This window comes from Chiloscyllium plagiosum, unplaced genomic scaffold, assembly GCF_037043375.1.
Source record: "Chiloscyllium plagiosum isolate Xiang-an unplaced genomic scaffold, Cpla_swu_hap1 HiC_scaffold_32, whole genome shotgun sequence".
Classification (NCBI taxonomy): domain Eukaryota; kingdom Metazoa; phylum Chordata; class Chondrichthyes; order Orectolobiformes; family Hemiscylliidae; genus Chiloscyllium; species Chiloscyllium plagiosum.
This window is the reverse complement of record NW_028270170.1, coordinates 36963089-36987772: the sequence shown is the minus strand read 5'-3', so window position 1 is coordinate 36987772 and position 24684 is coordinate 36963089. Positions and strand designations below refer to the sequence as shown.

Genomic DNA, 24684 nt, shown 5'->3' with positions numbered 1-24684 from the left:
TTATTTATTTATCCTATCCATGCCCTTCATGATTTTATAAACCGCTATAACGTCATCCCTCAGCCTCCAATGCTCCACGGAAAGCAGCCCCATCCTATTCAGTCCCTCTGAAAGCTCAAATCCTCCAACCCTGGTAACATCCTTGTAAGTCTTTTCTGAACCCTTTCAAGTGTTTACATTTCATCAAAATGGTGGTTAACAGAAACATGAACAAACACATTTTCATTGCAAAGGGAATTAATAGGACAGGTGACCAAAAGATTGGCCAAAGAACAACGTAAGAATATAAGAACTAGGAGCAGGAGTAGGCCATCTGGCCCACCAAACCTGCTCCTCCATTCAATAAGATCGTTGCTGATCTTTTTTTGTCACCTCAGCTCCACTAACCCACCTGCTCACCATAACCCTTAATTTCTTTACTGTTCAAAAAGCTGCCTATCTTTGCCTTAAAAACATTCAATGAGCTAGCTTCAGTTTCTTCACTGGGCAGGGAATTGCACAGATTCACAACCCCTTGGGTGAAGAAGTTCCTCCTCAACTCAGTCCTAAGGCTGCTCCCCTTTACTTTGAGGCTATATCCCTGAGTTCTAGTTTCACCCAGCAGTGGAAACAACCTCCATCTTATCTATTCCCTTCATAATTTTATATGTTTCTATGATATGCCCCCCCCCCTTCTAAATTCCAATGAATATAGTCCCAATCTACTCGATCTCTTCTCATAAGCCAACCCTCTCAACTCCGATATCAAACTAATGAACCTCCTCTGCACCCTCTCCAGTGCCAGGACATCCTTATAAATTCTGTGTCCTATGATCCTGCCCCACTAGCTACCTGATGAAGGGGCAGTGCTCTGAAAGCTTGTACTTCCAAATAAACCTGTTGGACTATTATTTGGTGGCCTCCTCATTCCTGAAGAAGGGCTTATGCCCGAAACGTCGATTCTCCTGCTCCTTGGATGCTGCCTGACCTGCTGCGCTTTTCCAGCAACACATTTTTCGACTATTATTTGGTGTTGTGTGATTTTTAACTTTCTCAAGTAAGGAGGCCAAAACTGCACACAGTACTCCAGGTGTGGCCTCACCAGCACCCAAAACTGCTGCAGCACAACCTCCCTGTGTTTTTTTAAACTCCATCCTTCTAGCAAAGAAAGGCAATATTCTATTTGCCTTCTTAATTACCTGCAAACCAAATTTCTGTGATTCATGCACAAGGATGCCCAGGTCTCTCTGTGTAGCAGAATGCTGCAATTTTGCACCAATTAAATATGGTGGTTTTAATACCCTGTAGCTAAGGAACGGGCATAAATCCATTCCAGTTTCCAATCTTCAAACACCATGACCTGCTACATGTGTGTAAATAATCATGTTGGCGTAGACTGTGATACCCCCTACTGACCACTGACTGACATTGGACCAAGTTTGCTGTTGGCATGTTATCAGATCAAAACACGTTTTCACTGGAACCTATATCTTACACTGGAGATTGAAAGTGAGAAATTAAGTAGGATGACTCCAGGATTAAATTGAAATACAAGTGCGTCTTTACCATACAAATTTTAACAAAACATACTGACTGTAGTATGTATATTGAACAAGTAAGATAATTTTAAACGATATAAGCTTCTAAATTAACCCCCGCTTTCCATCTATTTTTACTGTGGCCTCATTCAGATAAATTTTCACATATATTTGTATACTGGAATGCCATTTCTTTTATATCTGGGTATCGCTGAACAGGTCACAGCTCAAGTTGAAAGTATATCGCTTTAAATCATCTGGTCCCACTGGAGGCGTCACTGACAATCACACGCCACAACATGGCTGGCAGATGTAGGCACTCCCTTTCTGTCTGCTCCACAACTGGACTTCTCTTTACAGAGTTGGGTTCTATCCATTTCTCTGCAGGTCACACTTTCTCTCTCTAAACATATAGAACTGAGTTAACAAACACAGAGAAAGCTGGAGAAGCTCAGCAGGTCGGACAGCATTTGCGGAGAGATAAACAGAATTAAAATGTTGAGGTCTTCATCAGAAGTGAGTTCTTCAACTGAATGCAGCGGATTAGATATCTGCAGCCTGAGGATCATCTTTCTTCTCATACCAAACCGAGAAGCTTTTGTCCAGAATGAAGTTCCATCCTCAGCAATTATTTCCACAGCAACCGCTGGGCTTTCTTACTTCTCCATGTCTCTCGCTTAGGTCAAGAGTCCAAACTGATTTGGAAACACACAGCAGTAATAAACCAAATTCAAAGTAAACATGTTTTCATCTCAAAATGAAACCAAAACTCAACATTATCGATCTTTAATATTTCCCACTGTAGAGACGACTATAACAAGTGACAATCATCGAACGGTACAGCATTGAAGAAGATTATTTAGCAGCTCTTTGAAAGACCCATCTGATTTGGTTGCTTTTCTGTTCTTCTTGCATTTCCCTACACGGGATATCTCTGAATTCCCATTATCAGTATATTTAGGAGGAGGGGAGCAAATTTGGAGCTAACTAAATCCAAAGGCAAATATTTCTTCAGGAACTTGTTTTGAACAAAAAAGCTTTTTTTTTAAATTTTGTGGTCAGACCTCACCACGTACAACTAAATAAACAGCCCCCTTGCATTAACAGTACCTGAATTGCATGAAACAAAATTGAATTTAGTGCAGAATAAAGCTACCTGATAAATGATGTTGAGAGAGCTGGGATATTTTCCATTGCAAGATGAATTTACATCAATTAATCCAAGCCTGGCCTAGAGATCTCAATTAGTCCTTGTTTAGGTGATTCGATTGAGGCCAAGTTCAGACTTGGAATGAAATGGAATTGTCAATTCTGTGAGAAATCTGAATTTGGAATCAACACCCGAATTGGAACAGATCCAGATCTGCAATGGTATTGCTGACAGAAAGTGCAGGATTGAATCTGGAGGGATGGGTTTTGGGAAACGGACAGCGAGACAGAACGTGAGAGAAAGGCCCTGTGGGGGATTTAAATAGTGATCAAGAATGGGAACGCTGGCCGATTACTTCACACTGTTCCTGGCTCAGGAGAGCTCTGATTATTTATACAAGTCCAGATTACCCCTGTTGCCAAAGTCAATAAACTGTAGATTGAATTTTAATTCATCCAGTCTGTATTCCTCAGGCAAAATTGGGTTATTAGTCAGGGAGGACAAGTTTCACTTCTACAGTCCGGTGTTAAAGTGGCTCTGATGCTTATCGTTTTAAGCTGGCACATCACAATGTTATTCTCATGCTGCATTTTAAATTTTATTATTATTCTAAATACCATTTTCATAAATTGCAGGGCTAGTGCCTACGATGACTGAAAATAATGATGACACAGCTATTCCTTTCAAGAAAGTTGCCACAGCAACAAACACGCCAATCAAACCTCTGGAAGGTGAGCAAAGCTTTTTAATAGAGGCATATGTTTGAACAAAGTCAATGGTTTGATCAGTTTGAGAAACAAATTGTTTTTTATTGTGGATTTAACATACATGCACCAAGCTTGTTGAATCACTCACTTGTGTAAACATCATGTTCCCTGGGGAAATGCATGTTTGAGATGAGCGGGATTGCTGAAAGCACAAGTAAAGGGTTTTGCAAAGCCATTATAAGGTAAAATAGCTCACGATAGTGCTTTCGTTTCTTATTAGCAACCAGGTCAACTTTAGCATGAATGCCGTTATTATCTTCAAACTGGTTGCTTGTTAGTATTATGGGCTCTCAGAACCCACAGCACAAGGAACATCATCACCCATGCCCATGGGACTCAAGCACCCTGCTGGATGGCAATGCACCATTCAGAGCTGGAACATTAAGCTCCCTTTATTGGGACTGTCTGGAGTGGGATTAAAACAGTATACACTCATGGCTACATTTTCATGAGTGAGGCAGGTAGTTTTAGTCAGATCCTGTCTCCTTTTCTGACATACATATAAACTAATCTATTGCTGAGACTGGCTTAATTCTTCTCCACACTAGAATTCAATGTACTCTTCTTTCTGTCTATCTTTGTGTCTGCATTTGGACCTCACTCGCCAGCTCTTCTGTTTGTTGCTCTCCTGCGTCTCTAGATCTTCTTTATATCCAACAGCCATATGGCTCTTGCTGTTCACTCCATCCTGTTGATAATAATTCTAGATCAGGCATTATCAGGTTATAGAGTCATACAGTCATATAGCACGGAAACAGATTCTTCAGTTCATGCCGAACATGATCCCAATCTACACTAGTCCCACTTGCCTGCTCCTGGCCCATATCCCTTCAAAACTTCCTTATTCATGCATCCATCCAAATGGCTTTTAAACATTGTAATTGTACCCGGATCTACCACTTTCTCAGGAAGTTCACTCCATACACGAACCACCCACTTTTTAAAATCTCTCTCCTCTCACCTTAAAAATGTGTCCCCAGTCTTGAAATTCCCCATCTAATGGAAAAGATAACTACTGTTAACTCTATCTATGCCTCTGATTATCTTATAAACATCTATCAGGTCACCTCTCAACCTCCTATGCTACAGTGAAACAAGTCCCAGCCTATCCAGCCTTTCTTTATAACTCAAACCTTCCATACCTGGCACATGTTGGTAAATCTCTTCTAAATCCTCTCCAGCTTAATAATATCCTTCCTATAACTGGGTGACCAGAACTGGATGCAGTATTCCAGAAGAGGCCTCACCAGTGTCCTGTACATCATGTCCCAACTCCTATTCTCAAAGGACTGTAACTGGGCAAGAAGGCAAGGGTGGCAAACGCCTTTGTAACTATCCTGTTTACATGTGATGCAAGCTTTAAAGGATTATGTACCTGTCTCTGCTCTATAACACGATCCAAAGCCCTACCATTAATTGTGTAAGCCCTACCCTGGTTTGTTCTCCAAAATGCAATACCTTGCATTTATCCAGATGAACACCATCATGTTCATCACTATTTATTATTATCTTAAAAACATTTCAATTGATTTTAGGTTGGCACGGTGGTTCGGTGGTTAGCACTGCTGACTCATAGTGTCAGAGTCCCGGGTTCGATTCCAGCCTCGGCGACTGTCTGTTTGAAGTTTGTACATTCTACTTGTGTCTGTGTTGGTTTCCTCTGATTTGCTCCCACGTTCCGAAGATGTGCAGGCCAGGTGAATTGGCCATGCTAAATTGCCCATAGTGTTCAAGGATGTATAGGTTAGGTGGATTAGGGAGGGGAAATGTAGGGTAATAGGGCTCTTCGGAGGGTCGGTGTGGACTTGTTGGGCCAAATGGCTTGTTTCACTCTGTAGGAGAAAGTAAGAACTGCAGATGCTGGTGATCAGAGTCGAGTGTGTGTTGCTGGGAAAGTACAGCAGATCAGGCAGCATCCGAGGAGCAGGAGAATCGGCGTTTCAGTGTTTCACAGTGTAGGGATTCTCTGGTTTGATCACTTTACAATTGAAGCAAAGTCTTATAAATCATTTTTAAACATTCTTAAAAATCAATTAGTGATTTCTTAGGCATTTCAAAGAGTTTTCAAATTTCCTTTCCTGTATTGCTTCTGGGTCAAGGATTACTGCAAGAGAAAGACATGAACAATTAAGAAAGAATTACTCAGGTACCAATCTATCAGATACCAATCTTGGCTTTTACAGGTCTATCGATTGTAAGAAGAAGGGAAGTCCAAGAAAGATTAGGATTCACAGAGCTTTATTGTTTCAATTCTCTTGATCAGGGCTTACTGATAAATGAATTACTTACATTAATTAATTAATTTGAGGACAAGCAGAGTTACATGATAAAATTACTTAATAATTTAAATATTCTATTTTTATACAAACAATGAAAGCTCTCCCACTGCAAACAATATCTTTGTGAAAATCTTCAGGTTCCCATTAAGTGACAATCAGTCACTGAGGTCCACAATAGCACACTTGAATTAATGTACAGCTTTGCTTTGTTGGAATATTCTGGAAATGGAGCCATGCTAATAATTCCTCTTACTGAATATCACTTTGGTGTTCCAAACCTTCTTTTCTTTCCCATAGAAATTACAAGTCGGCCTGATGTACCCCTAGAGAGTGATGCTACGTTGGATAACCTGGAGACCTTTCTCAATAAGCTGCATGCTAAAGGTAAACCTGCTATCCCCGATCTCACTTGAGCTATTATTGTGTTTGTAGCCCCTCAGGGAAGCCAAATATCTAATGACAAATTAGCCATTAATGGCAACCATTTGTACTGAACTCTGGGACCTGCAATACTTTCCACACCCTGGTGTAATATTACAGCACACACTCTTACTGTTCAGGGGTAGTGTTTTAGGTGCTTCTGTCTCAAATCATTACCTGGGGCTCAAGCAATAACACAGAACTCTCTATTCTCATTAACATGGTGGAAGAACTCTTGGCTGAGACCCAGTCGTTTATTGGAATGCCTGGTAAAGCAATCCTTGCTTGGGTTTATATATGAACGTTTTGTTAATTCAGAGGTGTGTTGCTGTTTTTTCAAACAGCATCAATGAATGTGTCCAACCTGTTTTATCCAAAGACTCTGCTGTAATCACAGCTTATCTAATTATCAGCAATCACCAGCTTGCTGGAACTAATATGTTGCTTAGGATATAATGGAAATCTGTGTAAGTACAAGAATTTCTTCACTCCCTTCTCATTCTGAATCCCATTCAAACCATGTTGAAGTGTATGGGTGAAGAAAGTTGAATTGCTAGCTTTATTTCTTTATAAAATCTATACCCAATTGCACCTATTTTCACTCTACCCCTGTATTTCAGATTCTTCTCCAACATAAACAAAATAACTTTTCTGTTCTCCTAAGTGAAGTGCAACCCTATTCCTCAAAGTTTGGGAGAAGATTTGTAGCTCGGGTGCTCGTTGTTGTGGTTCTGTTCGCCGAGCTGGGAATTTGTGTTGCAGACGTTTCGTCCCCTGTCTAGGTGACATCCTCAGTGCTTGGGAGCCTCCTGTGAAGCGCTTCTGTGATCTTTCCTCCGGCATTTATAGTGGTTTGAATCTGCCACTTCCAGTTGTCAGTTCCAGCTGTCCGTGGCAGTGGTCGGTATATTGGGTCCAGGTCAATGTGCTTATTGATTGTTCCTGTTCCTGTTCCTGTTCCTGTTCCTGTTCCTGTTCTATTCAGTGCAATGGAGATTTTATTAATGATCTACACAGATTTAATGGATCAATGTTTGCTCGAACATCCTACTGTTAAAAGTTTCACCTGATGGACAAAGCAAGCTCTCTCCTGGAAGCTTGTAAATGTACAAAGATTAAAGGGGTTCCGAAGAAGTAGAAATGAAAGGACTGGAGAAATGCAAGTTGCATTGATGTCGCATCTTTAACATAATAAACTCTCCAACAACATTGCCCCCAAAGGATTTGGTATCAACAAAAAAGAGCAGAGATAAAGATGGATGATCAACATTTTGAGTTGAAGGATCCAACTAAAAGAGGTGAATGATGCAGACAGGCAAGAGTGGTTTAAGGAGAGCACTTGGCAGTTGAGGGCCTGGATAGCTGGAGGCATAGTTAGCAATGACAAGGAAATAGCAGATGGGGATGGGCAAAAGACCAGAATTGGAGGAGTGCAAGAAATTGCAGTGGAATTTACGGCAGAATAGATCGAGAGAGATGAGGCCATAAAAGGATTTGGAACGTAGCAGTGTCGTGTTAAAATGGTGATCAAGTTTGATTATGTTAGGTTCCTCATTAAACTTCACAAACACAATTAGGCCACCGATATCACATTCAAATAACCAATCCTCAGTGAAACCCAAATTTTAAATACATCAAACTTCGCAGTGCAGAATCTGCTAAGGTGTAGGCCTCAACCAGCAGTCTTCAAGATTCAGCAGATGGTTTTGAGACTTTGGATAGGGCAAAAGACTCACCCTTTCTCACTTGCCTTCACTTAATGAGCTGATTGGCAGACCATCCAATCGCACGATTGAGGCAGTAAACCACACTTCATCCCTCTCTTAGTTGATTTGTTGGAAAATTATGTCTTAGGTTTTGGTTTGGTGAAGCTAACTGTATGCAATCTTTATCGTAGGCACACGTAACGTGGAGACAACAATCACAGTAATGGAGCAAACAGTGAAGGAAGTGATGAGACCAGATGATGATGACACCTTTGATAAATTTTACAAGCACACTCCCACTGTTCTGACATCCAGTGTGGTGAAAATCGAGGAGAATTTTGATGCTATTTTTGAAGCCAACACTCCAAAGTAAGAGTTAAACTGTTACACTCGAAGGGATTTGCTTTGAAGTATAGAGGAGTGTTAGCCTTTGTTTGAATTGAATTCCTAAATGCACACATGTGATCAAGTCTGAGGGAACATAATACAGAGAAGAAAGGATGTGACAGAAACAGTAACAGCAGGAGATGGTACATCAGGAGTGCAAATTCAGGCCAGGATTAGGTGAATTCAGGACTGAAGTTAGGAATTGTTTCCTCGTGATATATGAAATGGGCTTCCAGATAAATATTTGACATGGTGGCTCAGTGGTTAGCCCTGCTGCCTCACAGCACCAGCTACCCAGATTTGAATCTACCCTCCGGTAATCATGTGGAGTTTACACATTCTCTCTGTGTCTGCAAGGGTTTCCTCTGCATGCTCCAGTTCTCTCCCACAGTCCAAAGATATGCAGGATAGGCAGATTGCCTGTGCTAAATTGTTCTGTAGTGTCCAGGGATGTGTAGGTTAAGTGGATCAGCAATGGGAAATGAGGACTTATGGGGTTTGAGTCTGGGTAGGATGCTCTTCAGAAGGTTGGCATGGACTCAGTGGGCCAGATGGCCTGCTTCCACAACTGTAGGGATTCTATGAAATGTGTGGAAGCTCAAGACTTTTTAAAAAATAGTTGCATTCTGTGACTGATGTGGGATCTTCCTGACGGGGCTTTCATCATCCATTTTATTTATAAATTCATGGGATGATGGTAAGATTGACCAGGCCAGCATTTGTTGTCCACCTCTAATTCAACTGTGAACTGAATTGCTTACTAGGGTCATGAAGAGACAATCCACATTACTGTGGCTCAGTCAGGAGTCACATGTAAGCTAGAATAGGTAAAAGATAACAGATTACCTTCCCTAAAGAGTATTAGTGATCCAGATGGGTTTTCAATGACAGCTTCATAGTTTTCATCACTGTTCTTAATTCCAGACTGTATTAATGAAGCCACTAGTTGCCATGGTGGGATTTGAATCCATATTAATGTAGGCCTTTGGATTATAAAGCCATATACAGAAAGAGACTCTAACCTACTTGTGTGTATAAATTGTTATACAACTGAAATAAACTCAGTGAGGCAGATGATCTATTTCATGCTTTTGACATTTTCCTGTGCTCTTATGAACGAGGATAATGTGTAGTCATAGCTCTTTACTTTTTCAGTCATGTCCTGTGAACCACAGTGAGCTGCTAAAGTCATCACCAAAGACCCAGTTTTAGGAAGGAGAGCTTGGGCTTTGTTTCGTGATATAGATACCAGGCTTCTTGACAAGAGCTGAGGAAGATTAGTCCGAAAGTTGAGATGGGAGAGACTCTGTTGAAAAGAGAGAGAGAGAGAAATTGACTCATACTATAGAACCAGTGAAGTGCTCTTGTGATACAGTGCTAGTGCCCCTATCTCTGATCCAGGAGACAAAGGTTCAAATCCCATCCACTCCAGAGGTGTGTCATAACATCTCCAAACAGGCTGATTAGGGAAGTTTCTATAGAATCTATGAAAGCACAATTTAAAGGCCAGGCCAATGACTTCACTATGTGGTAAGTTGATCGTTATTAAGCCTATCCATTCTTTCAAGTTTAGGGTTTCTCCATTATATCTCTGTGTTTGTATGTCATGTATGGACATTGCATAGTCTGGCATTAACTTTTTTTGAAAAAGCAAAGAATTACTGAAATCCAAAATAAATATAGAAATTGCTGGAGAAGCTCAGCAGGTCTGGCAGCATCTGTAGATTCCTGAAGAAGGGCTTATGCCCGAAACGTCGATTCTCCTGTTCCCTGGATGCTGCCTGACCTGCTGCGCTTTTCCAGCAACACATTTTCAGCTCTGATCTCCAGCATCTGCAGACCTCACTTTCTCCTTTGTAGATAGAAAGCAAAGTTAATGTTTTGGGTTCTTCATTTCTGAAGAAGGGTCGTTAGTCCCGAAATATTAACCTTGTTTCTCTCTCCACAGATGTTGCCAGACCTACTGAGATTCACCAGCAATTCCTGTTTTTTTTAAAATAGATTTTGATGGAAACTCTGGAACGTATGATTCCATTTGAGCAGTCTGTTTTCAGAACTCTGTTTATAGTCATTCTGTAACAGGCAATTAAGCACATGAACTGAGAACATGTGCAACAATAATTTTTTGTTTGAGAAAAACAAAGACTGGTCATCTGTTGTAGGCAGCTCTTTTATCATGTGAGCCATGAGTATCACCTTTATGTCAGAGGGCTGTGGGTTCACTAAACCCTGAACAATAAAATCAAGCTGATACTCTACTGCAGTGCCAAGGGAGTGCTGTATTATCATGTGTACAACATTTCAGATGAGTCATTAAACCTATTCTCCATTTCCCCTCTCAAGTAGAACACAGGACAGAGAAAGGTACAGCACAGTACAGGCCATTCGGTTCTCGATGTTGTGCCAACCTTTTATCCTACTTTTTAAGATCAAACCAACCTACATACCTTTCACTGTACCACTTTCCATGTGCCTGTCCAAGAGTCACTTAAATATCCTGAATGTATTAGATTAGATTAGATTACATTACATTACATTACATTACATTACAGTGTGGAAACAGGCCCTTCGGTCCAACAAGTCCACACCACCCCGCCGAAGCGTAACCCACCCATACCCCTACATTTACCCCTTACCTAACACTACGGACACTTTAGCATGGCCAATTCACCTGACCTGCACATCTTTGGACTGTGGGAGGAAACCGGAGCACCCGGAGGAAACCCACGCAGACACGGGGAGAACGTGCAAACTCCACACAGTCAGTCGCCTGAGGGAGTTGAACCCGGCTCTCTGGCGTTGTGAGGCCGCAGTGCTAACCACTGTGCCACTGCTGGCAGTGCATTCCACACACCCACCACTCTCTGTAAAGAACCGACCTTCATCATCTCCCCTTAACCTTCCTCCAATCACCTTAAAATGATGCCCCTTCATGCCCTTGGGAAAAAGTCTCTGGCTATTCACTCTATCTATGCCTCTCATCATCTTGTACACCTCCGTCAAGTCACCTCTCGTCATTCTTCGTCCAGTGAGAAAAGCCCTAGCTCCCTCAACCTGACTTCATAAGACCTGCCCTCCAGTCCAGGCAGCATCCTGGTAAATCTCCTCTGCACCCTCTCTGAAGCATCTACATCATTCCTATAATGAGGCAACCAGAACTGAACACAATATTCCCAGTGTAGTCTAACCACCGGCTCTATAGAGCTGCAGCATAACCCCACAGCTCTTAAACTCAATCCCCCCGCTAATGAAAGCCAACACACCATTTGCCTGCTTAACAGCTCTATCAACTTGGGTGGCAACTTTGAGGGATCTATGGACATAGACTCCAAGATCCCACTGTACCTTCACAGTGCCAAGAATTCTGCCTTTAACTCTATATTCTGCATTCAAATTTGACCTTCCAGAGTGAATCAGAGTTAACGCCATCTGCCACTTATCAGCCAGTCAATGTCCCATTACAACCTACAACAGCCCTACACACTATCGGCCACTCCACCAACCTTCGTGTCATCAGCAAACTAGTAAGTTCCCTTCAGGGCCCCAGCCAATATTTATCCCTAATCAACATTTCAAAACAGTGTATCTGGTTCATTAGGAAGTTGCTGTTTGTGAGATTTTGCTGTGGACTGCTGCATTTCCTGCAATACAACAGTTACTGCTCCTCTAAAAATACTTACATTTAAAGCACTTTGAAACAGCCTGTGAAATGTGGTGATACTTGCAAATCTTTTATTTACATTACATTGAGCAGGCGATGGGGCTGATAATAGAATCCAATTCAAGGAGATGAAAGCACCATTTAATTGAGTCGATATGTTGTTGCATCGCCAACATGTTGGTTTGATGGCGTAAAGTAGAAAATGCAAAAAGAATGTAATAGTCCCCTCAGGCTAGTAAAGAGAATGAAATCATTACTCAGTTGACACTGAACACAGTATTTAGATTAGAATGGTGCTGGAGAAGCACAGTAATTCAGGCAGCATCCAAGGAGCAGGAAAATCGATGTTTCATCAGGAATGAGCACTGAACCCAGTGCACAGTTCTCCTTGGCGTTTGAATTAACATTCTGTTTCAACTTCTTGCAGATTGACCTCTGAGGTGGCAGAGCATAGGCGAGCTGTAAGACCGGTGCGTAAGACGCAATGTTCCCGCAATCCTCTGAGGGCACTAGCAGCTCGGGAAGACATCCGTCAGGAATACACAGAACAACGTTTGAATGTGGCTACTGTGGAGGTCAGGAGGATCCAGACTGAGAGAAGTAGGTCGGAAAGAAATCCCCCTCCAATTTACCCTCACTATTGTGAGCAGTGCCTACGATCCACTTGTCCATTCGCAATGTGAACTCGGGAAGTAATCTCACTCAGGTTTAAAAAACTTGATTTGGTTTTTGTAAAAAAGTTTGTTCTCCTGCACTCAGAAAGACCTGGTTTCTTTTCCTTGTTGGAATACCTGAGAATAGTTAATGTGTATCTGATCTGTTGGAAGTCTGTTGACTTTCAATTATTAAGACAGCTCTAAAACCATGACTCAAGTGGCATTCAATGAGTGTGCTCTATGTTCTCTTTCTGTCTTGTCCTCCGACAGCCTGATGGATGAGAAGTGACCAGATCTAGCCATCCGACTTATCACAAACTCACATATTTTCAAGTATTTTTAATAATTCTCCTTCCAAATAATAAGGAGTCTTAGTTGGAGTTAATGTCTCTCACCTCTCTTTGCAGCACAAATTCCATTCCGTCTTGAGATACTGGAACTTGCAAAACAAGTGGACATTCTGACCTGTTCACCTTTTTGTCAAGTAAAACAAAAACAGTAATTGCTGGAAACGCTCAACAGGCCTGGAAGCATCTGTGGAGAACAATCAAGAGTTAACGCTTTGGGTCCAGTGGCCGTTCCAGTGACCCCAGTGAAGGTTCAGTGGACCCAAAACGTTAACACTGATTACTCTCCTCAGATTAGGCGGCATGGTGGTTTAGTGGTTAGCACTGCTGCCTCACAGCACCAGGGGCCTGGGTTTGAATCCAGCCTTGGGTGACTGTCTGTGTGGAATTTGCACATTCTCCCTGTGCCTGCATGGGTTTCCTCTGGGTGCTCTGGTTTCCCCCCACAGTCCAAAGATGTGCAGGTTAGGTGAATTGGCCATGCTAAATTGCCTGCAGTGTTCAGGGATGCGTAGGTTAGGTACATTAGTCAGGGATAAATGTAGAGTAATGGGGAACGGATTTGGGTGGGTTACTCTTCAGAGGGGTTTGGTGTGAATTTGTTGGGGTGAAGGGCCTGTTTCCACACCAAAGGGATTCTATGCTGAGCTTTTCCAGCAATTTCTGTTTTTGTTTTTGATTTTCAGCAACCTCAGTTCTTTCAGTTTTTATTTAGGTTAAAGTGGAGATCCAATCAGCTACTTTGAGGTTCAGAATACCACTGGAGGCACAGTTTCAATTCCTGCTCTGTCTGGGGTTGACTTGAGACCTACTTCTACACACTGTCCCTGAGATAGGAAGGCAATGGAAAACTACCATGGACCAAAACTGCAAAGGAAGATAACTGAGGATAAAGCATAGGCTGGACATCAGCCAAGTACCTACCTACTTTTAGGCAGATTACTTGTGGGATGGGATAAATTTAAGTAATCTCCATTGTTTCTACTACAGTACTTTACGTTGATAAATTAAACAAAATTAAATGCAAACAGCCCATAGGGGCCACTGTAATGAAAATCAATCTCCAAGGAAACAGGCAGAAGTTATTGGGGAGATACTGGTCTTAGTAGTATTGTTGCTCGGCTTTTAGTCCAGAGATCCAGCTAAGGGTCTGGGGTCCTGGGTTCAAATCCCACTATCATAGATGGTGAAATTGGAATTAAGAGTCCATGAAACTATTGTTCACTATTAAGGGAAAACATTTCTAGTTCATTAATGTCTGCTAAGGGAGGAAACTGCGATCTGAATCTGATTTGGCCAGATGTGACTCCAGACCCACACAATGTGGTTGACTCTTAACTGCCCTCTCGCCAGTTTGAGATGGGCAATAAATACTGGCTATCCATTGATGCTCATTCCCATGAATAAAACAAAAGTTAAATTAAAATGTCATTTTGCAAAGAATTAATGCACCGCAGCCACTGTGATACCCACTTGCCCAGTTGTTTCTATACCACTAAAAATAACGATGTCTCTATGTGTTTCAATACTTTAACATGGGAATCAGGATTTGAAGAAGCTGATGTCATCTAACCCTTTGATGATTACAGATTTATAATATTCTCCTTGCTATGTGCTAACTCCAATATAAGACTCTACTTTATGAGTCAATCTATATATAACCAGCTCCAGCTTGGGTCATCTCCAACACTACATAAATCCATGTGCTGGGTTCTCAATAGCACACTGCACTCTTTGCATCCTTTTCATATTGGACTGCACTAGCTTCATTACCTGTAGTTAGGACACTGCAACTTGTGTAGAACTTTCTGTAACACTCTGTAGCTGGTGAGTACATTTAAAAAAAAACTGAAAGGCCTTGCATTTATATAGCACCTCCGTTGACCACTGAACGTTTCAAAGCACTTTATAGTCAATTTGTATTTTCAAATTGTCATGACTGTTGAAACGTAGGAAGCAAAGCTGTCAATTTGCTCTTGCAAATTCACGCAAGCAACAATGTGATAATGACCAGATTATCTGTTTTTGTGGTATCGAGTCATAGAGTTGTTCTCAATTAGGATTTGAACTGACACTGTCAATTCAAAACATGACAGCATCCTAACCTGTTTTAGCTTTCTCCAGTGTGTAAAGCAGATACGTTTTATTCTACCTTGGGTTTATTTGACCATCTCAGGAACGTTTTTGTATATTGACAGTGGCGAAACACTCCAACTACGCAGACGTGAGCTTGGCGGGGCTAGCAAGCAAAGAGAACTTCAAAAACATCAATCTTCGGAATGTGAAGACAACAGAGCAGATGTCGAGTAACAGTACAAATCCTTTCAACAAAGTGATGCTACTGCAAGTTAAAGGTAAGTGCCAGCCAGCTGTGTCATAACCTGGAAGGCCTTGCAAAACTATGGAGTCCATGCATTGAGTTAGCAATGGGTCCTCTGTGAACCCCCAGATCAAATGCAATCACTGTTTTCACATGAACATGTGGCTTCAACTGGCACTGTTCCTTTCTCTTTGTTATTTTCTGAAAACACTCAACATTTATTAAGGGGGCATTTTCTTTTTCTTAGTTCACAAGATGTAGCAATTGTTGGCTAGGCCATCGTACTTTCCCAGAGGGCAGTTAAAGGTCAACCATATTTCTGTCGGTCTGGAGTTGCACATAGGTAGGCCAGGCCAGAAAAGTATGGCAGATTTGCTTCCATTAGTGAACCAAATGTATTTTTACAACAGTTGATGATGGCTACATAGTTGTCATTGGGCAAGCTCTCTATTCCAGATTTTTAAATAATTCAAATTTCACTGTCTACCGTGGTGAGATTTAAACCCATATCCCCAGAACATTGGCCTGTGGGTCAGTTTGGCTAGTCCATCAACTTTACCACCACACCACCCACACCCCACACCGCTCCCCTCCCGATGTTGGCTCATGGATCTAAGGCAAATGGCATGTGAGAGCCAAATTCTCAAGCTCTTAATTAGAATCTTGTTGATCTGTGGATCTGTTGGGAATCTCACCTCCTGGTTGGAGACCCATTTGAAGGCCCGCATTGCTTCCCTTGGGGAAAACCTGCTGAATTGTCAGAGAATCGGGCAGTGGCTAGGTCAGCAAAGGGTATTCCCTGGAATTAGGACCTACAGCAGAAACCCTACCCACTGAGGAAGTCACGGTCCTCTTTTGATTGGTGGTGACACTGGGGATACAATGGCTGCTGCAGGATAGACACTGACTGGAGGCGCAGGATTACAGAGTGAAAATGAAAGCAACCGGAGTGATTTGTCAAAAGCCCAATCTTTTCAAGTTCAAAGTTGTAGATGAAGCATGTTCTTTCCTGCGTTTTTGTACCTCAAAAAGTTGTTTCACTCAGTAACAGAATGTGGTCACATCTCTGGTGTCAAACACAGAGTCATGTCATACCAGCTCTTAGACCACACCTTCTAAACACATGACCTCTGCCATCTAGAAGGACAAGGACAACAGGTACCTGGGTGTAGTGATTGTAACAAGGTCAGCCAGGTAGGTCTCATAGAATATGAGTACCATCATTGGAACTTTTAATCAGGTCCAATCAGGGAGTCCTGGCTGACAGTTAAGAACAAGAGTGTCAGGCATCCTGTTCACTCTGAGAGTGGGCTCTTAGCAAGCCGGATCAGTGTCAAGGACTGTCCACGTGTAAATAAAGGATGACTTGGTGATGGGATACCAGCCTCTGTGGAGTTATTTCAGTGCGAACGCCACCTCCTGCAAGTTCCCCTCCAATCCACTCATCATCCTGACGTGGAAATATACTGCTGTTCCTTCACTGTCCCTGGGTCAAAAGCCTGGAATTCCCTCCCTAATGGCATTGTAAAACTACTGACAGCACATGGATTGCAATGGTTTAAGAAGGCAGCTCAGCACCAAGCTCTCAAGGGCAACTAGGGAAAGGCAATAAATGCTGGCCCAGCCAGCAACGCCCATGTCCCATGAATGAATAAAAGAAAGCTGTCTTGACACAATCTCTTCTTTCTATCCAACAGGGTGATGGGGAATTATCACACAAGAGTCTACAACCTGTGCTCACCAATGGGATCATTTGGATGTTCGCTATAGCATTAAATGGGTCTTAATGAATTGACTGCCCTTTCCTTTTAAAGCCAATGTCATTTATAACACCTTGGCTGCCACTTGACTTGAGGTGATTTATAGCAGGCTCCAATGCCAACCGGCTTTCCCACCACTCCAAGCCTGTCTGATGTGCAGCTCAGCCATTACAAGGAAAGGCTGTATAGGCTGGGACCTTTTTCACTGTAGCATAGGAGGTTGAGGGGTGACCTTATAGAGGTTTATAAAATCATGAAGGGCACAGATAAGGTGAATTGCAAAGGTTTATTTTCCCAAGGGTGGGTGCGTTCAAAACCAGAGGGCATATTTGTAAGGTGAGAGGAGAAAGATTTAAAAGGAACCTGCGGGGCAACTTTTTCACACAAAGGATGGTTCGTATGTGGAATGAACTGCCAGATAAAATGGCAGATGAAAGTACAGTTATAATATTTAAAAGACATTTGAATAGGTGCGTGATTAGGAAAGGCTTAGAAAGATATGGGCCAAATACAGACATGTGGGACTAGCTTAGTTTGGGAAACCTGATCGGTATGGACTAGCTGGACCAAAGGGTCTGTTTCTGTGTTATATGACTCCATGACTTTATAACTGGGGTATCTGCCTTTGTTGTGCTGCCTGTCCAGTTGCTTTGTGGCACATAGTTATGCGTTGACAAACGCTAACCTGTTAATGTGTGTGGCTCAGGAGCAGATGTGCAGGTAACTCTGCCCTTTTTCAGGTCGCAGGCATGTCCAGGTGCGACTGGTGCAACCCAGTGCCAGCTCGCTCAACAGTGGCGACTGTTTCCTATTGGTCACTGCAAAGCACTGCTTTCTATGGATTGGAGAATTCGCAAATGTCATAGAACGCTCCAAGGTAGGGCCATTAAATCTGACTGCATACGTTAGAAATATTAATCAAAGGAAGTTTTCGTTTAGAACTAATCTCCTGATTCCAAACATTCGCCCTAAGGACATCCAGGCTCACCTTATCAGTGACACTCGAATTACTACAACTCTTCAGTGATAAATGAGCAGAATATCGCAGAACGGCTCTGGCCGAAGACAAAGACCGGCCAATCTCCACTAAAAAATAAATAAAATTAACAAAAAAGTAAAAGGGGGGTGCCAGTCCGTTAAATCCAAGATCAGTACTGAAACCGAACTGATACATTACATCTTATTTCGAGCCTCATTTAACACCAATACAAGCTGGACCCTGGCCCGTGGTATTGCTAGAGAGTACACACTGTCGATGATCGACGTAAAGGCTCAGCGAGGGCACTCATGTGAGTGTTTCATAATCGCAGTTGTACTTGAACAAGACCATTCATTGTAACATTGCAGCTAGTTGCTTGTTTCCACTATTGCACAGACTAGGCTCAAATTTCCTTATTTTTAGCAGACAAGCAGTGATCTAACTACAGTGTTTCTACAATTACAGTATTTGAGAGTGTCGATGTCATTAAAACCAATCTATTTGCTCTGGGGGGACGTCCATATTAAAGAAGCCTGACCTTAAAATTTGAACTTGGCCATTCCTAGACAAAATTAGGGTCCATTTCTTCATGTATAATCTACTGGAAATCCGGAATTTGATAAGAACCTTAAGAGGAGATGAATTACCTATTGGCCAGAATTGTCAGCAGGATGGGAAGTCTGTCCACAGGTTTTCCCTCCACAGATTGAAGACACTAGAATCCTAACTCTTTGGCAAATTCACGGATTCCATGTCATCAGCATTGCCTTGGGGCTAGGGTTTTAAATTAAGTAAGTGTGATGTTGACAGAAAGAGCAAATGAGTTGCAAGGCTTAATTTAGACTAGGCAAACGTGAGGACTGCAGATGCTGGAGATTAGAGTCAAGAGTGTGGAAAAGCACAACAGGTCAGGCAGCATCCAAGGAGCAGGAAAATCAACGTTTCAGACAAAAGCCCTTCATCAGGAATTTAGATTAGCTTGGCCCCATTTACATCTTGCACTTCAGTCATCTCCTCAATGCCTTTCTCTACAAGAGATCCTCAGCTCTTTGGCCAACAGTGAAATCACAGTCAGTAAAGCAGGGTCATATGTCAGATATTCAGTTTATTCCATTACTCGAGGTATCTCTGAACCTGTGTGTCATTCTGTACTGACACTCAGATACCACTTAGTGTGATTCGTGGGCTCAGATCAGAATAATTGCTGCTTTTTGTTTATCCAGTTCATTTGTTTGGGATGTAATGTTAACCATGATTCCCCAATAAATAACCAATAACCGTGTCTCCTTACTATTTTTAGGCATCAGAGTTGGCTAGTTTCATCCAGACAAAGCATGAATTGGGCTGCCGAGCACCATATGTCACCAATATCGAAGAAGGCATTAATAGTCAAAGCAAAAGGGTCAAGGAATTCTGGGATCTACTGGGTGGCGAGGCTGAATACCAAGGTAAGAAGTTCAAGTGAACATGGATAATCGCTGGGCTTACAGATCACTAAGTTCCAGCTAATATACCCTCAAGAGTTGATGGAAGGGCTGAGAAAAGAGACATGCTGTCACCATTTTGCATTATTCAGTATCCAGGATGGAATCACAATACCAAAACTGAAAGGGAACAACAATTGATTTTACATGGAAAGAGGATGCTGATTGGTTGGCAATTGTGGGCTCTGACTGGTAGAGATGTTGCCTTGCCATGGAGAATGCCACAAGACACTTTCATGTTGCAGCTGTACAAACTCTGGTGCGGCCACATTTGGAGTATTGCGTACAGTTCTGGTCACTGCATTATAGAAAGGATCTGGAAGCTTTGGACAGGGTTCAAAGGAGATTTACTAGGATGTTGCCTGGTATAGAGGGAAGGCTAAGGGACTTCATTTTCATTAGAGAGAAGAAGGTTGAGAGGTGACTTAATTGAGATATATAAGATAATCAGAGGGTTAGATAGGTTGGACAGTGAGAGCCTTTTTCCTTGGATGGTGATGGCCAGCACAAGGGATTATAGTTTTAAATTGAGGGGTGATAGCTATAGGACAGATATCAGAGGTAGTTTCTTTACTCAGAGAGTAGTAGGGGTGTGGAATGCACTGCCTGCAACAGTAGTAGACTCGTCAACTTTAAGGACATTTAAATGGTTATTAGACAGACATATGGACGAGAATAGAACAGTGTAGGTTAGAAAGGCTTCAGATTGGTTTCACAGGTCGGCGCAACATCGAGGGCCGAAGGGCCTGTACTGCGCTGTGATGTTCTCTGTTCTATGTTAAGGAAAAAGTTAAGTGCCAAGCTTTTGTTTAAATTCAAACTGGGTAAGTCAACTCTGCTTGGTCAAGGCATTTCCGTAAGGAATTTAGTAAGGATTGGCTGACTCCCCAAGGATCTGTTTGTGAGAAACAAAGCTCACACACACTTCAATAATTGCAGTCCGAGACCAAAGTCTGAATCAGTAGTGTCCTTTATTTTTACACTTGCAAGTGGGTGTGATGTCCAGTGCCTATAAGGCAGAGGACATACACACCAAAGTCAATTCATACACAATATTTATATAATTTGGATTCTTTTGTTTTACATTGCTCCTCCCCTGTTTACATCCTCCACTTCCCTAAGACTGGCCCCATTACCCCTGTTTATCTCTTGCCTTATCCGGCCTTGTCTGTGACAAAATGCTTATTTCTGACCACACAAGGCCATTTGACCTCATCCCGCTGCAGGTCATTGTTAGGCATATTCTTTCTTCATCAGTATCTACTCTCTCCATCCTGGCCTCTCCCAAGGCCATTCTGATCCCTATGACCTCTTTAATTGGGGTTTATTCCTGTGTCTCTGTAAAAGTGGGAAACAGATGTTTATACCTACTGTTTGTACAGGCGTATCTAGCTTAACTTCATCCCCTCACAACATCTTATCTATTTGTCCGTAATATCTACCATTGTTTTGCAATCACGTTTCATGCTGGCATACAATTTTAGCTCATACAAAAACAATTATATATTTCCTCCACATGTTTCCATTCTTGTTGACTCAGCTCTTGGCGAAAACAATTACACACTGGTGTGAGTTCATTTACTTTTATATAATCAATTATAATTGCAGAAATGCAGAAGTAACATTAATTTACCTATATCCCACAATTTCCCCTTTTTCTTTAATTACCATTTGTTATCTTCTGCATTTTTTCTTTTAAGCATCGCCCCTGAAATTCGCAAGCATCATTCCAGAGATTTCATCCATCTTGGTCTCACTCATCTCCTCATTATTTAGTCGATAAAGTTCCTCTGTCTGATTCCCTTTTAGGGGCACCTGTTTCATCAAGGCTGTTTCAATCAGTCTTTGGGTGAGCCCTTGTATACAGGGTATGATACAACAGCCAATGGCTACCAATACCCCGACTACTACTATCAGGGAAGTAAGGATGGAAACCACCACCCCCTTCTACCTTCCAAACCAGGATTCAAGCCACCCTGTGAGAGATGTGTCTATTCCTGAATTCTCAGCCAGTTCCTCTGCTAAGGTAGTCAATCCCCTTAAGGCCCAAGTAATTGAACCATCAGGTGCAGTGTTATTAGGAATAAAGGTACAACAGCTTCCTCCTAACATCACACACACACCCTTTTTCTGTTAAAATCATATCAGGGCCATTCTGTTCTCCCATGCCATCCTACTTGTCGCATAAAGCTATTCTGATATTCCTTTAACCGCATCTCTTGTATAATTTATAAATCGCTGTTGATTATAGAAAATGTAATTTATCCGATCTACATTTTTATTAATTGTTACCCACCAAAAGAGAGCTGACTCAAAGCCTGCTGCAATCTGGTTACGAGCCTCGAATTCATCAGGTACTCCCCTAGGGACTCCTACCGAATCAAGATAAATCCTGTCATCGAAAGAAGTGTCTAACAGTGATCTCTTACCCCTTCCCTTTTTCCCTACTATCTTTTCCTTCTCAAATGCCAGGGTAAATGGAATTGCCAATTGTACAATTGCACATATCCCTCTCCAATCCGGAGGTAGCGTGGGTCTCAATATTTTGCCTCCACAGTACCACCACAGATCCGCTCGGGGAACCTTTAGTGCAGAGTAGTTCCCTCTCTTCTCCATTTCGGTAACATTCTTAATCTCTGTACATAATTTCAGCTCCCCCAAATCTCTCGACCGACTTGTACCTTGTCTACGCAGACACACGACGTGTGATTTCCAACTGCGGCGGAAAATGTGGGGAGAACTTTTGCATCTTTCTTCTCCAAGGGAGGGAACATCAGAGATAGGGAGGTACAATTCCTATCATTCCATGCAGTCTCATCCTGATACAGGGCTATCATACATCTCATGCCCTTCCTGTCTCGCTTCCACCCGAGCGGAAAGGGAACCACCTGGGCCACTGGCCTCCCGGAGGCACATGCATAGCAATTGCTCTTATTCAGACTTTTTACAGTATACATTACCCATTCAACCCAGGCATTTGCATCCCCGTACCCAGTTTCTATTTCGACGGTCTGTTTCAAGTCCTTTACCTCTATAATTTTTACTACTTCAGGATCATCGGGAGGGGTGAAAAGTTGTATCTCATTATCCAGTAATTCCGCCCATTTTCCCTGTCCTACGCTAATTCGAAAACAACAGCCCAAGAAATCCTTCCCATTTGCTTTCATTTCGATCCCAAATGTTTCATTTAATTGTATCTCATCGGTGCACCCCCCCCCCCCCCCCCCAGAATTGCTTCGTGCCATTTGGTTTTCCTTATTGTCAGGTATATTGGGTTACACTTTTTATCGGGACAATCGCGAGCTGGTCGGAAGGGGGCCCGGTGTACTGTGACGAGACCATTATACCAGGTACCATCCCCAAGGCCATCCCCATAGGACTTAAGAAGTATCTCTGAGCTGCGGTACTGTCTCTGATTTTCTACATCCCCACAATTTACTAAGTTGCATGCATCAGCGTCTATTACTTGTGGATTATCAGACTCAGGAACTGTTAATAACACGTATGAAAATGATATTTGACAAAATCCCAATACTAAGAGGGCTAGCATCATAACTCTAAGCATTCCCAGTATTCTAAACATCATGCTGAAGCACAAAACGACTTAATATACAATCTTACAGAAATAATCCCGTGCTCGCGTCGCCACTGTTTAATCAGTTACTCAAAGTCTCTTTAGTCTGAATTTCAGCGGGTCTTGCGTTGATTCGGCTGTCCAGACTTCTTCCTCATCTGGAGGGTCCACAGGCCCTTTGATCCGAGTGTAATGAGTCCAGCCTTTCTCCGCCGTCTTTATTGCCGTTTCAGTCAAAAGAGCCTGATACGGGCCTTCCCAGTCCGGCTGCAATTTAGTCTCTGTCCATGATTTTACTAATCAATCGCCTGGCCGGATGGGATGAACGGTGAATTCAGGGGGTGGAGTCTGTGCCAATGAACCCTGTTTCCTGAGGAAAGATAAAGAGGAGGACAAGCCCAGTATATACTTCTTTAAGAACAAGTCTTTAGTTTTGGGAATTGGCAATTCTCCATTTGTTCCCAGGTAAGGTAATCCAAATAGGATTTCATAGGGGGATAGTCCTAAATCTTTCCTCCGCCAAGGGACAAGCCCAAAAGGCATCCTTTAAATCTATCACACTAAACCATTTGTGGTCATGAGGGATCTTACTTAATCTCTAATCAGTCCTTCAATTACTGGCTGCAGTCCTCGTGTACCTTCTATGGAAATGGGATATTGTCGCTCACAGACAATGTCCCCTTTCCTTTTTAAATTTATTAGAAGGGGAGGGATCTGTAGTTTTCCACGATTCCCTTCCCTAGCCCATACAATAGGGTCTATCTCTCTCTCTCCACATCCTCTGTCAACATTGCCATTTGTACAACTAATTCTTTTTCCTGAATTCCAATCTCCAGTCCTAAGAGGATAATTAAGTCTCTCCCTAGTAAGTTACTTCCTATATCAGGGATGTACAGCAGTTCCTCTGTGACTGTATCCTTAGGACCTTCTATCATCATAGGTTCAAATACTGGAACAGTAAATCCTTCCCCTTTTACCCCCGAAACAGTAATTGACCGTGTCGACATTTCTACTTTCTTTGGTTTAAAATTCAGCGATGACCGTGCTGCCCCCGTATCTACTAGGAAGACTACCTCTTCCCTATAGGGTCCCACCATCAGGTTTATTAAGGGTTCCTGGTGGGCCCCCGAGGGCAGGAACCCCTGACACTCCTATTCTTCATCAAAATTCATAAGCGGAATTCCCCTTTCTTCCCTTTGTAGATCAGGACACTCCCGCTTAAAATGTCCTATCTTTCCACAATAGTAGCATCCTGCCTGTGGAGACCTCCATCTCTGCCCCTGTTGCTCGAACCCTTTATCAAATGCTCCCCCTTTTCCTCTCCCTCTCCCCTTTACAAACACTTTCTGTGCCTCTCTTAACAATTCAACTAACGGTTTTTCACTCCACCCTTCTATCTTCTGTATCTTTCTCTGTATGTCTGGCCATGCCTTTGTCACAAAATGTACTTTCAAAAGACCCTGTGCCACTGGGTCCTCAGGGTTCATTCCAGAGTATTTCCACATTGAGTCTCTTAATCTTTGCAAGAAAGCTGAGGCAGTCTCATCTTTCTCTGTCTAACTTCAAAGGCTTTAGTCAAATTCTGTGACTTCGGAACTGCCTCTCTTATTCCTTTTAGAATCAGGTCTTTCAATTCCCTCATTTCTTCTCTATGCTCCGGGTTTTGGTTTTCCCACT

General features: G+C 42.4%; 1 protein-coding gene across 13 annotated transcripts in view; it reads left to right on the top strand.

Annotated features, from left to right (window-relative positions):
- Positions 1–24684, top strand: part of LOC122540004 (supervillin-like) — a 242768-nt gene that overhangs the window by 156610 nt on the left and 61474 nt on the right. For all 13 annotated transcript variants that reach the window (XM_043675276.2, XM_043675281.2, XM_043675280.2 and 10 more), the window contains 7 exons: positions 3303–3398; positions 6011–6097; positions 8031–8208; positions 12315–12487; positions 15089–15244; positions 17711–17847; positions 19250–19397. In XM_043675276.2, the coding sequence (XP_043531211.2) occupies positions 3303–3398; positions 6011–6097; positions 8031–8208; positions 12315–12487; positions 15089–15244; positions 17711–17847; positions 19250–19397 (975 nt within the window). The remainder of the gene's footprint in view (positions 1–3302; positions 3399–6010; positions 6098–8030; positions 8209–12314; positions 12488–15088; positions 15245–17710; positions 17848–19249; positions 19398–24684) is intronic.